This window comes from Euprymna scolopes, chromosome 34 (genome assembly GCF_053919585.1).
Source record: "Euprymna scolopes isolate OS-2025 chromosome 34, ASM5391958v1, whole genome shotgun sequence".
Classification (NCBI taxonomy): domain Eukaryota; kingdom Metazoa; phylum Mollusca; class Cephalopoda; order Sepiida; family Sepiolidae; genus Euprymna; species Euprymna scolopes.
The window spans coordinates 76,370,548-76,386,289 of NC_136515.1; the positions used below are offsets into that span (position 1 = coordinate 76,370,548).

General features: G+C 30.2%; 1 protein-coding gene across 2 annotated transcripts in view; it reads left to right on the top strand.

Moving 5' to 3' along the window:
- The window catches only part of LOC145259294 (protein Hook homolog 3-like), a 184,972-nt gene that overhangs the window by 66,654 nt on the left and 102,576 nt on the right, over nt 1-15,742 (top strand). For both annotated transcript variants that reach the window (XM_080117166.1, XM_080117167.1), the window contains exons 4-5: nt 196-246; nt 9,817-9,868. In XM_080117166.1, coding sequence (XP_079973292.1) covers nt 196-246; nt 9,817-9,868 — 103 coding nt within the window. The remainder of the gene's footprint in view (nt 1-195; nt 247-9,816; nt 9,869-15,742) is intronic.

Consider the following 15,742-nt stretch of genomic DNA (forward strand, 5'->3'; position numbering starts at 1 on the left):
AAAGGCTCTTGAAGAGAAAGTCGTCTTGTGTCGGTGCTGTTTCAAATCCGTGTGTGTAATCGTTCAGTTTAAGTATGAAATTTTAGAAATGGAGAGTTTTTAAAAAACATTTTTTTTTTATAAATATAAATTTAAATGAGAACATCTGAAAATCTGAATTTTTATTTACTGTTTTTTTTTCCTTTTTTATTTTAGATTACAAATTTACAACGGATTCTTAACAGAATACAAGAATTTTTTGCCAGTGTAAGTATAAACTATTAAATCTTGTTCTTTGTCTAATATATAAAGTCAAACAGTTTCTTTTTTTTTTTTTCTTTTTTTTTAATCAATAAATTTCTACTTGAAAAATAAGTATTTGATTATAGTTTAATTCTTACCTTTACTGGGTTGACCATTCCCTAATGGTCAACCCAGTAAAGGTAAGAATTCTAGGCAATGTATATGTTCCCTGCTTATCTGATATACACACATCTACCTCTAGTTTAGAAATCATTTTTGGTCCCCTAACAAAGAAGGAATTGGACCTAGTAATTCACTCCCATTCGTCCGTTTGCACTTTTTTTGTTAGTCATGGTGAAATTAAATTTTTGCCAAAACGGATTTTCCAGAATAACTCTGGTTGCCCACCTTGGAGCTATTATATGGGTGAAATTGCCCCAAAATCGTTCGTTTGTTCGCACTTTTCTCAATAATCATGCCATGGATTTTTTTAATTTTGCACAAACATTAGTCATGGTAAAAGTAAATTTTTGCCGGAACAGATTTTCTGGGATAACTCTGGTTGCTCCCACTAGGGGCCATTTCAATGGTAAAATTGCCCCCAAATTGTTCATTTGTTTGCACTTTTCTCAATAACCACACCTTGTATTTTTTTTGAAATTTTGCACAAACATTAGTCATGGTGAAAATTGTATGCTCGGCTTGTTTTTAGAAAATCTTTATCAATAAACCATATTCTATGGATTCTTCAAAATCTTGAATGTTATTTTCACGTTGCGGTCATTATAACCTTTGACCTTTTTCAGGTATATCTTGTCAAACTCTGGGAATGTTTCTATCAAACTCAGGAATTTGAACAGAATTTCGAATGGAACCCTTTATTTATACTTCATGGGGGTAGCATGCTTGCTCTTGTTCCGTCAGCCATGACTGGGTAGAGGTCCTAAGTAATTCGCAATTGTATTTTTTGGTCACTCACTGAGAATTGAACCTTCAACCTTCAGGAGAATATCATTTTTACAATTGGTTTTTCTGAATACTCTAACCACTGTGCCACAGATCCTTGCAGACTTATTTTTCAAAATAAAATTTATATAACTGGATTCACAATAAAATTTACTTTTAAAATGGTATTTTAATATTTTTGTTGTGATTTGTATATTCGAAGAAATCGCTATTTAAATCTGACTATTAATGATAAAACATGCCAGCATAGCACGCCCGCTGGCGGTAGATCACATTTTGCAAATAAACGGTCGGGTGTGTTCACATAAATACTCAAAGCAAAAGTTGCACCCATCGATGACGTTTCTAGTTGTTTTAGCTAATCAGAGAAAAGGATTGTCTTTGCTATGGAATTTGAACACAGCATGTACATTTTTCGAGTTAAAAGTTAGAATATCTCAAAGTTGATGCTTTGTAGTACAAAGATAAAGATAGAAACTGTGTTTAAACGCTATTTAATAGCGAATATATTAATTTCTTTTGTCCTAAAATTTGAAAAGAATTGGATAAAAACTTATGCACGACTCGATAGAAGTAGTGACAACCACATACAAACATGAGAATTTTTGTGTGTCGAGATGCGCACAAAAAAATCTGTAAAGAAAACGTTCAACTAACTTAGGAATATAAAGTATTCACTTTATTTTTGTTATTTATTTTATTTTTGTTATTATTTATTTTATTTTTGTTATTATTTATTTTATTTTTGGTATTATTTATTTTATTTTTGGTATTATTTATTTTATTTTTGTTATTTATTTTATTTTTGGTATTATTTATTTTATTTTTGGTATTATTTATTTTATTTTTGTTATTATTTATTTTATTTTTGTTATTATTTATTTTATTTTTGTTATTTATTTTATTTTTGTTATTTATTTTATTTTTGTTATTTATTTTATTTTTGGTATTTATTTTATTTTTGGTATTTATTTTATTTTTGGTATTATTTATTTTATTTTTGGTATTATTTATTTTATTTTTGGTATTATTTATTTTATTTTTGGTATTATTTATTTTATTTTTGGTATTATTTATTTTATTTTTGTTATTTATTTTATTTATGGTATTATTTATTTTATTTTTGGTATTATTTATTTTATTTTTGGTATTATTTATTTTATTTTTGGTATTATTTATTTTATTTTTGGTATTATTTATTTTATTTTTGGTATTATTTATTTTATTTTTGGTATTATTTATTTTATTTTTGTTATTATTTATTTTATTTTTGTTATTTATTTTATTTTTGTTATTTATTTTATTTTTGTTATTTATTTTATTTTTGTTATTTATTTTATTTTTGGTATTTATTTTATTTTTGGTATTATTTATTTTATTTTTGGTATTATTTATTTTATTTTTGGTATTATTTATTTTATTTATGGTATTATTTATTTTATTTATGGTATTATTTATTTTATTTTTGGTATTATTCATTTTATTTTTGTTATTATTTAGAAAACATAAGTTTTTAATTATAGACAGAAAAAGAATTTTTTTTGTAAAAGAATAACCGGCAATGAACTTTTTTTTCTTTTTTTTTTTTTTTTGCTTTTTTGCTTTTTTTTTTTTTTTTGCTTTTTTTGTTGTTTTTGAGTCACAAATATAACATCTCAAAGTAAACGCTTTGTAGTATAAAGATAGAAACTGTATTCAAACGCTATTTAATAGCGAATATATTAATTTCTTTTGTCCTAAAATTTGAAAAGAATTGGATAAAAACTTATGCATGACTCGATAGAAGTCGTTCCAACCGCATATAAACATGAGAATTGTTGTGCGTCGTGATGCGCAAAAAAAAAAAAATCTGTAAACAAGTGTTCGTCAACTTACGAACATAGAGTATTCATTTTATTTTTATTATTTAGAAAACATAAGTTTTAATTATGGAAAGGAAAAGAATATTTTAAAAAAATAAATTCTTTGAAAAAGAATGACCGACAATGACCAAGCTTTTAAAGGAGTTAAAACGCACAAACCACTTATCTAGTTAAGTAAAAGAATAACTTTTACCAGGTTTGTTTTACAATCCAGAGGTATGAAAAAGTGGTCAAAAAACAAATACATAAAAAAATGTTACCAAAGGCAAGTTACTCTTCTGCCTACCTCGATAAATTTTTGGTATTTTAAATGTTTGTTCTGGTCAAAAAACAAGTAGTGTCGAGCGTTACATGAGAACAAGACTAAAAAATAAGAAATTTTACAAAATAGTTGTAGAAACTCACCCGATAATTGTCACGGTAACTTGAGGTCGTTAAAATGAAATTTAATTATGCACTTGAAAACATAAATATAATCTGTTCAAAATTTCCTTTCATTTGATATGCTACAAGCTATATTTTGTTAATTTCTTTGAATCCTGTTGTGGTGACCATCTTGGATCTCCTGGTTGCCATCTTGGATTTCCTGGTTGCCATCTTGGATTTCCTGGTTGCCATCTTGGATCTCCTGGTTGCCATCTTGGATCTCCTGGTTGCCATCTTGGATCTCCTGGTTGCCATCTTGGATCTCCTGGTTGCCATCTTGGATCTCCTGGTTGCCATCTTGGATCTCCTGGTTGCCATCTTGGATCTCCTGGTTGCCATCTTGGATCTCCTGGTTGCCATCTTGGATCTCCTGGTTGCCATCTTTGATTTTTCACAGTGTAATGATGACAAATGATAATGTCCATCAGAATAATATTTCGTATGATGATAAAGCCTTACCTCCCATTTTTTTTTTTAAACTGTTTTTTTATGATACTTCTATTTAAAGCCATTAAAATGAAACTTAATTATGCTTATTAATGTGCTAATTAATTTAGTGTACCGGTAAACATAATTCTGATCAGTACAAAATTTCCTTTAATTTGATATGCTACAAGCAATATTTTAATAATTTCTTTGAATCGTGTCATGGTGGCCATCTTGGATTTCCTGGTCGCCATCTTGAATTTTTCATGATGTTATAATGGCAAATGATAATGTCTATCAGAATAATACTTCCTATAATGATAAAGGCTTACTTAAAGTTGTTAAAATGAAACTGAAATGTGCTAATTAGTCTGTAAGTTACCAAGTGAGATGGTCGTAAATAACGCCAACTGAACCTTCATGGTATTATAATATGTTCAAAATTTCATTATAATATCTTAAAAAGATCTGAAGATACAGTTTTTTAAAGATGGGTTAGTCTGTAAATTGTGCAAATTTCCTACCATTTTCAGTCACAAGTTTACATGCATTTGAATAGGATTGACTTCTGGCAAAATGTCCAGTGAACCACACATTTTTTTGGATACGTTGAATGGTCATAACTCCAGTTTTAATAAGCCAATTTTTAAAAAAACTAAAGATATTATTCCTTTGTTTTTTTTTGGTTTTTTTTACTCTTTTCAACAAGCAGCAAAGTCCCACCCCTACACAGTTGAGATCCTTAGATGTAAGAAAGCCTTTTAGCTTCTTCCCCAGAACTGCAGGACTTTGGAATTCTCTTCCGGTTTCCTGCTTCCCCAACTGTACTGACATGCAGAAGTTCAAGGGTAATGTGAACAGACATCTTGCTGCTAAACTCCCTACATAGCATCCCTGGAACTTAGGTCCCTGATAGTAGTCCCCTACGTCAAAGTGGCAATGTGCCTTGTTTGGCGTGAAAATGTAATAAAAAAAAATGCTTGATTTGAGTTTATTTGATCTAAATAAAAAAATATGATGTGGTATTGCTAATATATATATATATATATATATATACTTATATATATATATATATATATACTTATATATATATATATATATATATATATATATATATATATATTAGCAATACTTCGGTTTTTCTTTCTCAAAACAACACACACACACACACATATATATATATATATATATATATATATTAGCAATACTTCGGTTTTTCTTTCTCAAAACAACACACACACACACATATATATATATATATATACATATATATATATATATATATATATATATATATATATATATTAGTATACTTGAACAGCATTTTTTTTTCTCTAATGCATGTTTCATTGAAGAGCAGCAGCAATTCCTGTTTGCTTGTCTTGTAATCGATTTTTTTCTTTTTGGCAGAATAATGTTCGAACATTCTGTTTGAGTTTAAAAAGAAATTTGCTGTAGTTGCAAACGTTTTCAACTCCCATAAGTCATCCCTAGGCAAGTGATGAATTAAAAATTGGTGAATTTATTGAAAATATGATTAAAATTGCTTAAAATCATTAAAATCACTTAAGCGTGCCTTCCCCTTTGGTCCTGGATATGACCTTAAACTATATCCAATGGTGAGGCCCCACCTTGCGGGCCTTGGGGAGTGTGGAGCCACCCTTTAATTGCCATGGCTCCCAGGTCCACTCTGACCCAGAGTTAGGGTCCCACTATAGGTTAAATAGAAATCGACTTGAAAAACAAATATACTCCATTAAAAATCGTTCCTCAAAATAACTAGATTCGGCATTAAATAACCTGAAAAAGGTTGATATGCCGTAAAACAAAAACAACCAACCAACCAACCAACCAACCTTCCCCTTCATCTTGGGCTTGATTGATGGTTGTTTTTTTGTTTTTTTTCTTTACATACGGATTAGTAGGGCTTCAATGATTGGGAGGTGCAGTGCTTAAGTGCTTTTCACCACCAAACTCATCAGAAATTAATTATTGGATATCAAAAGATTAAAAAAAAAAAAAAAAAAAAAAAATTCGCCTTATCATTTAACAACTGTTTAGTCTAACAGACTTGGCCTTTCATTATTCCAATTTTGTTATTGATTCACGTGATTTTATTTGGTCCAGCACGCATTTCAAAAACCATTAAGTCCTTGAAATCGAATAAAGATATTTATATATGTAAACCGTCAAAGGTGCTGGTGTCGTTATCCTGAATTGTGCAGATTATGTCCAGAAAATGTTAGTCATTTTGAATGATGTGCATATGTTTGTTTGCATTGGCCCTGCTGAAATTGCAACAACACTTATAAGAAATGAAATTAAAATCCAGAAGCGCCTTTTTACACTTTTTATAAGAAAGGATACTTTTTATAAGAAAGGATACTTTTTTTAAAGAGATCTCTCACTTGGACCTATTTTGTCTATGGCGGGTTCTGTCCAACACTCCCTAGCCAAGTGGCTATTGACTATTATAGAACCAGTTTAAACTTTATACACAAAACATTGCATTACCTATTCATTCAAGTTGGTTGAATATTTACATAAGTTTCAATCCAATTCTGTGAACAGCTTCATATGGTCATTTGATGTTTCCAGCCTATTTACCAATGTGCCACTACAGAAGACCATTGGTTTTTGTGCCGATTCACTTTATAATAGCAATCTAACTTCCCCAACTTTCCCTAAGAATATGTTTGTTGAACTCATATTGATCTGTACTAAGTCAGTGGAATTCAGCTTTGATAACTTTATGTACGGTCAGAGTGATGGGGTTCAGATAGGAAGTCCCCCTGCATCCTGCATTAGCAGATATTTTTTTTTAGGATTCTATGAGTCAACAGTGTTTAGTAATATATTGAAGCCTTCAATATATATTTTAGATACGTTGATGACACTTTTACAGCCTTTGCTTCTGAGAGTGAAGCAATAATTTTCTTCAATAATCTACATTCTCTCCACACAGCATTATCATTTACTATGGAGAAAGAGAATAAAGATTGCTTATTTTTCCTAGATATTTTCCTTGAACATAGTAAGAATTCTTTTCTTACTACAGTTTATCACAAACTGACTTTTACTGGTCTTCATATGGATTGGCACTCATTCATTCTACCTCTAGAAAAATAGGGCTTATTAAGACATTAGTGTATAAAGCCCTTAGAATTTGTTTCCCCAATAAGCTCAAACACAAATTTGATACTGTCAAAGACATTTTCATTTGTAATGCTTATCCAGAGAATTTGATTAATTATTAATAATCAAGTGGAAAAATACAATTCTCCTATTCCCCTGGGTCTGTCCAAAATTTCTGTTTATTTAAAACTACCTTGGATTGGATAGTTAGTGTTGGGCAGACATATTATTAAGTCTGTAACAAATTGTTTCCCATCTGTCGTATTACGGTTGGTTTTCAGTATAAAATCTGCATTCCCCCTGGTTACAAAGGACGGTTTGCTTCACATCATGCAAAGTAATGTTATTTATGAATTTAATTGCCTGTGCGTTGCTGGCTATGTGGGCTGAACCTCCTTGAACTTGCAGACACACATCAACCAACATATACCGACGGAAATTAGACCAGGCAAACCATGTCGTTTTCACCTTTCTTCTGCTTTGGAATCCATTGGAGTCTGCAATTGGCCAACATCTAATAGAAAATCCAGCTTGTGCCAATTCCTATAAAATGGATTGTTTCAGAATATTGCACCAGGATGACTCTTATCATTTAAAGATTTTGGAGTCTGTCTCAATTCTTTCATGCAAGCCGTCACTTTGCTGACAGAAAGAATTCGTTAAAACATTACACTTGTTTGGAGATATATCTTAATAGTTTTCGTACGCCCTCCATCTCGATTGTATATATATTTCACAAAAATTCCCATGTACTTTTTCTTCCCCTTTTTTTCTTTTCATATATCTCTGAGTATTTGCTCTTGTGTGACAACTTAATTTTTTTTTCATCTTTTGATATCCAATGATGAACTCCTGATGAGTTTGTTGGTGAAAGGGGCCCCTAAGGTTTGTTCATTATATATATATATATATATATATATATATATATATATATATATATATAAGCGAGATAAGTCACTGAAAAGCAAAATACGTGTTTATTCACAGCTGAACATTTTGCTAACCGCATTTCATTTCCTCTGATGATGTGCGCCATTATTGAAAATCCATGGATTAAAGAAATAAACATAACCCCTTCTATATATTCCTTGTGTCAAACAAATTCTTAACTCGAATATGTGTTTATATTTTGATTTTCAGAATTTAACTTTAACCATTAAACTTATATATATATATATATATATATATTTAAATATTTTTTGCGGGGTACAAAATTTTATTATGGCTATGTAAAGACTAAATTTAAACTTGTTCGAAAACATTATTTATTTAAGATTGTGAAATTAAAAAATAAAAATGAATGTGTCAGCTGACCGGTTTCGAAGCTCACTCAACAGAGCTAAAATCGAGCTTAATTACATTTTAAAAAGAAAAGGGGGGGAACAATGAATCGGAGATGAAAAAGTAGGGGGGAAATGTATGTATAAAATAAAAGGGGGGGGGTTAATTATTAAATTGAAACTAGATTAAGCCCTAAGAGATTCTCTTTTTTTTTTTGCAAAGAGAAGGTTTCAGAGTCTTAATATATATAGTTTCTAGAATTTTGAGATGGTAAAGAGAGTGCGACTTGCTAAGGATGGAAAAAAAAGTCCACACTAAAATTCGAAGCACCTTATAAATAATCATATTTGCGTTTCAAATTTTAGTGCGGACTTTTTTTTTCCATCCTTAGCAAGTTGCACTCTCTTTACCATCTCAAAATTCTAAAAACTATATATATTAAGACTCTGAGACTTTCTCTTTGAAAACAAAAAGAGAATCTCTTAGGGCTTAATCTAGTTTTTATTTAATAATTAAACTCCCCACCCCTTTTTTTTTTATACATACATTTCCCCCCTACTTTTTCATCTCCGATTCATTGTTCCCCCCCCCCTTTTCTTTTTAAAACGTAATTAAGCTTGATTTTAGCTCTGCTGAGCGAGCTTCGAAACCGGTCAGTTGACACATTCATTTTTAATTTTTAATTTCACAATCTAAAATAATGTTTTCGAACAAGTTTAAATTTGGTCTTTACATAGCCATAATATATATATATATATATATATATATATATATAAGTAGGTTGTAGTTTGCTTGAAGCATTGTTGAAGAAAATTATCAGGTAAAATTAAAAGCCAAGAACAATGCGAGATTTTTTTTTTTTATATAGAGTAAAATTAAATGCAAACAAAAGAAATAAAGTTCTTTTTTTTGTTGTTTGTTTTTTCTTTTTCACACAAATTTTAACTCTAAACAACAGTAATTTTTTTTTTTCTGTTGTATTGAATGGTGATATATATATCACCATTCAATACAACAGAAAAAAAAAATTACTGTTGTTTAGAGTTAAAATTTGTGTGAAAAAGAAAAAACAAACAACAAAAAAAAGAACTTTATTTCTTTTGTTTGCATTTAATTTTACTCTATATATAAAAAAAAAAAATCTCGCATTGTTCTTGGCTTTTAATTTTACCTGATAATATATATATATATATATCTAGTGTAATCTAGAGACTGTTTTTCACAACTCTTCAGTGTGGCTAAACAAGCACACATCCCAATCTTGGGGACGTTTTTATTAATTTACTTAAGGCAGCATCAGTACTACCTTTCTCTTAGAAACATGAAGGATAACATCAGAACAAGAAAATCAATGGTAATAATTAATAATTCCATCCATGTTTAATCAATTTACTGTTATTCAAATTCATGTTATATTAAAAATTTTCAGTTTTTCATTTACTCAAGAAATGATAGGTGAAAAAAAAAAAAGGTTAATTTTTCAAACTTTTATTTCTAGTTGTCATCGCTGCGCAATAAAGGCTTTCCCCTTCCTGATATCAATGCTATTGGTAAGTTGAATGTTTTTTTTTCTTTACTTTTAAACAAAGATTTCTTTGTATTATTTGGATTCATCCGACTGATGTTCTCATCTCGAAAATCACACTCAAGATGAGAACAGTAGTCCGATGAATCCAAATAATACAAATAACCAATCCTCATCTAAAAAATTCAGAAATGTCAAAGTTTTAATAAATTTATCGTGCGGATACTTGGTGTGTGTTGTACCCATTGAATTGGTTATTTTATTTTTTTAGTCTAAAGTCGGTTTGAAGACCCAGTAAAATTTAAAAAAGAAAATAATTAAAATTCCGTCTATCTCTTTCTCTTTTTTCCCCTACCTCACCTTCTTTCTTTCTTTCCCTTTCCTCCTCTCTCTCCTCCTTTCCTTCTCCCTCTCTCTCCCTTCTCTCTCTCTCTCCACCAGATCATCACAGAAGTAAAGTGGAACGGACAAACTAAGAGAAATATAATATATATGAGTTGTTTTGCTTGCATTAACAAGCTGAGGTATTGGTCTATGCGTTTTCCCCACTGTTAAATTGGATAGCATATATGTAGGGGGAATGGGGGATTGGTGGGCGATGAGACGTGCTATGACTTTGCTAAGTAGTTTCTTGTTAAACATCTTTTGTATTTGTAGTTATTAAATTGCACTAGTTTTAATTATTTTGAACTTCTATAAAGTTTTTTGTCCTTGCATAGTGGTCAAATGTTGATGGGATACACAGCCATATGCACTGATCAAAATAGATACTCACATCTGAACATAACTGTATATATATATATATATATATATATATATATATATATATATATGTGTGTGTGTGGCCACATACACATATGCACACATACTCACAAAGACCTATACATATCAACATATAAATCTAAACACATCTAGCTCTGAAACCAGTATATATATACACACACGCACACACATGGAAGAAAAACCCAACACAAACTTAGCTCAATCTCATAAATTTATTTCAACCCAAAAGGGCTTTATCGAACGAGAAGTAGCTACTTGTGTTTAGCATCTGGCTGAGATAATGGAACAAATTTAATTGCATGTTGAAATAAATTTATAATGAAATTGGACTAAGTTTGTGTTCTGCTTCTTTTTTTTTTCAAAAACTTTTATGTATGCTCTGCTTTTTTTATATTTTTAATATATGTAAGCATTTTTTTTTTTTTTTTTTTTTACAAAGGAGTCACCGTTTATCAAGGCCTAGAGGGCATTCGAGAATAAGGGTTAATAAGTGTACAGTGGTCAATGGGGCAATGTCGTAGCAATCGTTAGTAGTGGAAATTCGGTAAATTGGATTACTTAAGGAGAACGGCTCACCAAGAACTTGTTTATGTTAGACTTGAAAACGACCATATTATAATCAGCTGGAAAGCAGGAAAATGGAAGAAAGTTCCACAGATGTGCAGTTCTAAGAAAAAATCTTTGTTCATAGAATCTACATTTAGATTTAGGCACAGATAAAGAGTAGGGGAAATTATTGATAGTGTTTTCAGCTAGACTAGTGTTTCTTGTGAAAGTTTGGCGAGGGGGGGGGCATAGATTGGAGCTCAGACGAGCACTTGCCATGAAAATAATGATAAAGCCGAAACAGGATCACAACGTCTCTTCTGGGAGAAAGAAGTTGCAAGAAAGAGAAAAGGGCGTTACCCACTAGATTACAAAGTCTATTTTGAACTCTGTCAAGGTAGGATAAGGTCTTTCTAGCAGCTCCTGCCCAAATGTGGCAACAGTACTCCATTCTTGGATGTATCTGGCTCTTATATAGGTAGAGAATTGCATCAGCAGTGAGATTTCTACTGGATCGATAAAAGGATCTTACCATTTTCCCAATGACCTTGGCAACAGATTTGATGTACGTGTTCCATTTCAGATCAGCAGTAATGGTCAATACCAGGAGTTTGATATGTATTAATGAGATTTACCAAAATCCTCAGTTGTTTATTCCCTTTTTAACTTTTGTTTTTAATCTGCTATGCATTGAGTTCTCCCACTTAAGATTCCCTAGAGAAATTGCTCTATCCTTTTACGGATTAAAATTCTAATTTTGTTAGATTGTTTTTATTAGCAACAGTAGCAGCATTTGAGGCTGTTGTATTTAAATTCACTTATTTAAGTGATAACTTTTACTCCCTTGCATGCAAACGCATGCATTAAGTCACTAGCAGTCATCAGCATGACTTGAGTTTGGCAAGGATCAAATCCACAACTACAATAGTTACAGGTTCAATTCTTGCCAAAGGTAAGCCATGCTGATGAGTGCTGGTTAGCAAGAAACCTGTGTCCACGAATAACTTTGATATACATAAAAAAATTATTTTAAAAATATGTATAAAATTATTAAATATATATCCATACATACATATGAACATGTACGTATATACATGATTATATATTTTTTTTGTTTTATTTAAAAAAAATTTTTTTATAAGATAAAAAATAAATTACCCATCAACTAAAATACTAACGTAATTTTAAGTAACCCGGAAAGAATTGTACATTTTGCAACAAGGAAAGAGTAAATTTTTGTCTGCATCCAACTTTTATCAAAATAAATGAATGATATATTGCAAGTAGAAATTGAATGGGATTCCAACATATTTATTGCATGTCAAACTAGGTTGGTTTGTGATACCTATTAAAATTAGGTACAACTATACTAGAAAAGCGAAATTCGGAAAACGAAAAAATTGATTTAAAAAAAATAAAATGGCTGACTTTTTGTGTAAATTTTCACTAAAAGCAATGATATCTATTTAATTGGCATGTTAGAAATATTACTGCATTATTTAAAAAAAAAAAACAAAAAACGAGTTTCTGATCTGTATTGTAAAAAAAAAAAGAAAAAAAAAAGCCCTCACCATATTTCTTTGGGAACACGTGGCATAAAAAGAAGAAAAACTAAAACAAGGCAAGTAACTCATATTTATGATTGTAAATGCACAATTTATTAAAAAAAAAAAAAAAAAAAATTGGCAATAATTACATGCTATTTACATCCCCTTGAAACTCTCCGGTATATATTTTTTTTTTTTTTCGATAATTTTCGTGTAAAAAAATGTTTGCTTTGATAATTTCTTTTTTACCTAATCGTTTTTCATAGTTTTTGAATATTAATTACTAGGGCTATGGCAACAATATACCTCACACAGTCAGACACAGTTAATCAACTGAGAACCACATCACTCTATATAAAAGCATATAAGATATCAACGGATACACACTTGAGAGTCAAAACAATGAAAAGAATATGCTGTTGTCCTAGCCCTATTAATTACTATAACATGACAATTAAGTAGAGACTATTGATTTGCCTTGAAATTCAATAATAAAAATTTCGAATTTCGTTATTATACTGTAATTGCACCTGAAATTAAATTTAAATTGTATATTTAAGTTTGACAAATAATTTGTCGCTTTCAAATTCCTAGTGCTATCAGATCAGGCTGCCTGATGATGCTGACTTCCTGACCTAAAATACACCAAACACTGATGTTATTGTTTTTTTTTTTTTTCATTTCCCTTTGTAAAACTCAATCATGTCCTGCAAAGTAAAAAACAAAAACAAATTTTCTTTGCAAAATAACTAAACCAAACACTTAAATATTTTAAGATTTAAAGAATTTGATGCATGAACTTTTTCTAAAATTAATTTAATAACCTGAAAAAGGGTTGATATGCCGTAAAATAAAACAACAAAACCGAACACTGTATAAGCATTTGAATATAAAATAACCAAACGAAACGCTTTCAAATTGTAATTTTAAATTAATATTATATAACATTGTCGTATGAATTACATGCTTGTCCTTGAAAAGACTTCAAAACTGTCCATTTAACAACCCAAAGGACTATTGCTTGGGGAGATTTTTATATCTCCAAGGAGAAAAGTAAATTATTAATAAAATAAATCTGTTAAAAAAATCTCTGGTCGAGGCAAAAGCTTGCTTCGTATCTTTTAAAGGTAAATAAGCATCCTTTAAAGAAAAAAAAATATATTGTTTGGCTTTCGTAAAAAAAGCAAAAAAAAAAAACATTAATATTCATTCATAACGACATTTCAAATAAAAAAAAATACCACCCCATTTCTTATTGTATAAAATATTGTGCTTCTATATTTAAATAATGGAAAAATATTGAATTTCAAAAAAAAAAAAAAAAGTACCTATGTAATTGTCATGTCACAAATAGTAACATATCCAAAAATTACAGAAAATAATGAGGTAGAAAATTAATTAATCATGAAAAAAGATATTTGTAAAATCTATCTGGTTTCAAAATCTTCAGATTCGAATTGGAGAATTAACAGGGGAGGTAATTAAGTGTTCACTTTCTCGGAGATCTAATGCAAATTCAATCAGTTGTTTCTTGAAAAAAAAATTCAAACAATTAAAAATAGTTATTTTTAAAATATTCACAAATTATGAATATATATATGTTATGCTTATTTTTGTTTTCTGAATAGATTCTGTCTCCTGTAAATGATGTTTCAATTTTGCTCAAGTCACATGACCTAATATGTCCGCCTCATATCAAAGTATTTTTATCCTTCTTCACAAATAATTAATTTTCTACTTAATCATTTTCCGTAATTTTTGGATATGTTACTATTTGCGACATGACAATTATGTAGATACTATTTGTTTTACTTGAAATTCGATTTTTCTTTTTCGTTATTTAAATATAGAAGCACCAAAATATTTACATAATAGTTGATTTTGTTTTTCTTTTTTTTTTAAAGAAAGAAAAAAAAAGAAAATCCATATATTTTCAATTAAATCAGAAGTTACATTCACACCAAGATAAATATGTATTAGAAAACAATACGTATTTGAAAAAAAATAGATAATTTTCTCTCATAAGGATTCCCACCCCGATGGATTTCTTTGCATTTTTTGATCTTACCACCAGGAAATTTGAGCAGATGGCAAATGTGTCTATTTTTAATACGTTCTTACATGCTTTTCGACGTATAACATCTGTCTACCATAAAAGCCATTGCATCTATCTTTTAATTGGTGGCATTCAACATAAACAAAATAAAATACTTGGTTAACATTTCTGAAAATCTGACTTTTATTATGGAATCCACTTAGAACTTATTCTGCTGTAAGCGTCCATGTTTCACAAGCATACAGGAAAACAAGTGGACAAGGTATCGCATGAACCTTATCTTTGAGCTGAGCTTGATTGCCTTATCCTTCCAAATGATGTTCAACTTAGCTAGTGTTGCAGCTGTCATTTTGTTATATAATAAAAGGGTTGAGTGTTTGTTGCATCATCTCTAATAATGGATTAGAAGAGATGACGTGTTATATTATATATTTATGTTGTATCATAAAGGGAATCGTGTGTGAGTGACATGTATTTTCAGAACCTACCTCTGCTTCTTCGATGTTGGACCATCTGGAATTTCTCGTCCTGGAGGGAGACTTGATACTTGTTTTTGGATGAAGATTCAATCACTCCAAGACAAGGAATTAGTTCTATAGTTTATTTCACTTTTCCCAGATGCCCTGCAGAAGGTGGAAAGTGAAATCGGCCTGTGTGGGTTCTTCTTCTACACACGTCAGCGTTCGCCCCCCCCCCCCCAGTGAAGAGGAGGAGACAACGGGAAGCCGTCCGTTGTCTTCTGAGTCCAAATCAAATCTCAACGATTCAGCTAACCTGATCACATGACTCGCACGCAATCCAATCAGCTGATCTTAACTTCCGGTCAACGTGTCTACACTATAACTCTACTCTTCCCCTCCCTCTCTCTCTCTCTCTCTATTCCTTAACAATTTCAGTTCTGGCTAATACTTCAGGTTTAGACTCCTTATCAGAAACTATTGCTCCAACGTATTTAAAATTCTTCACG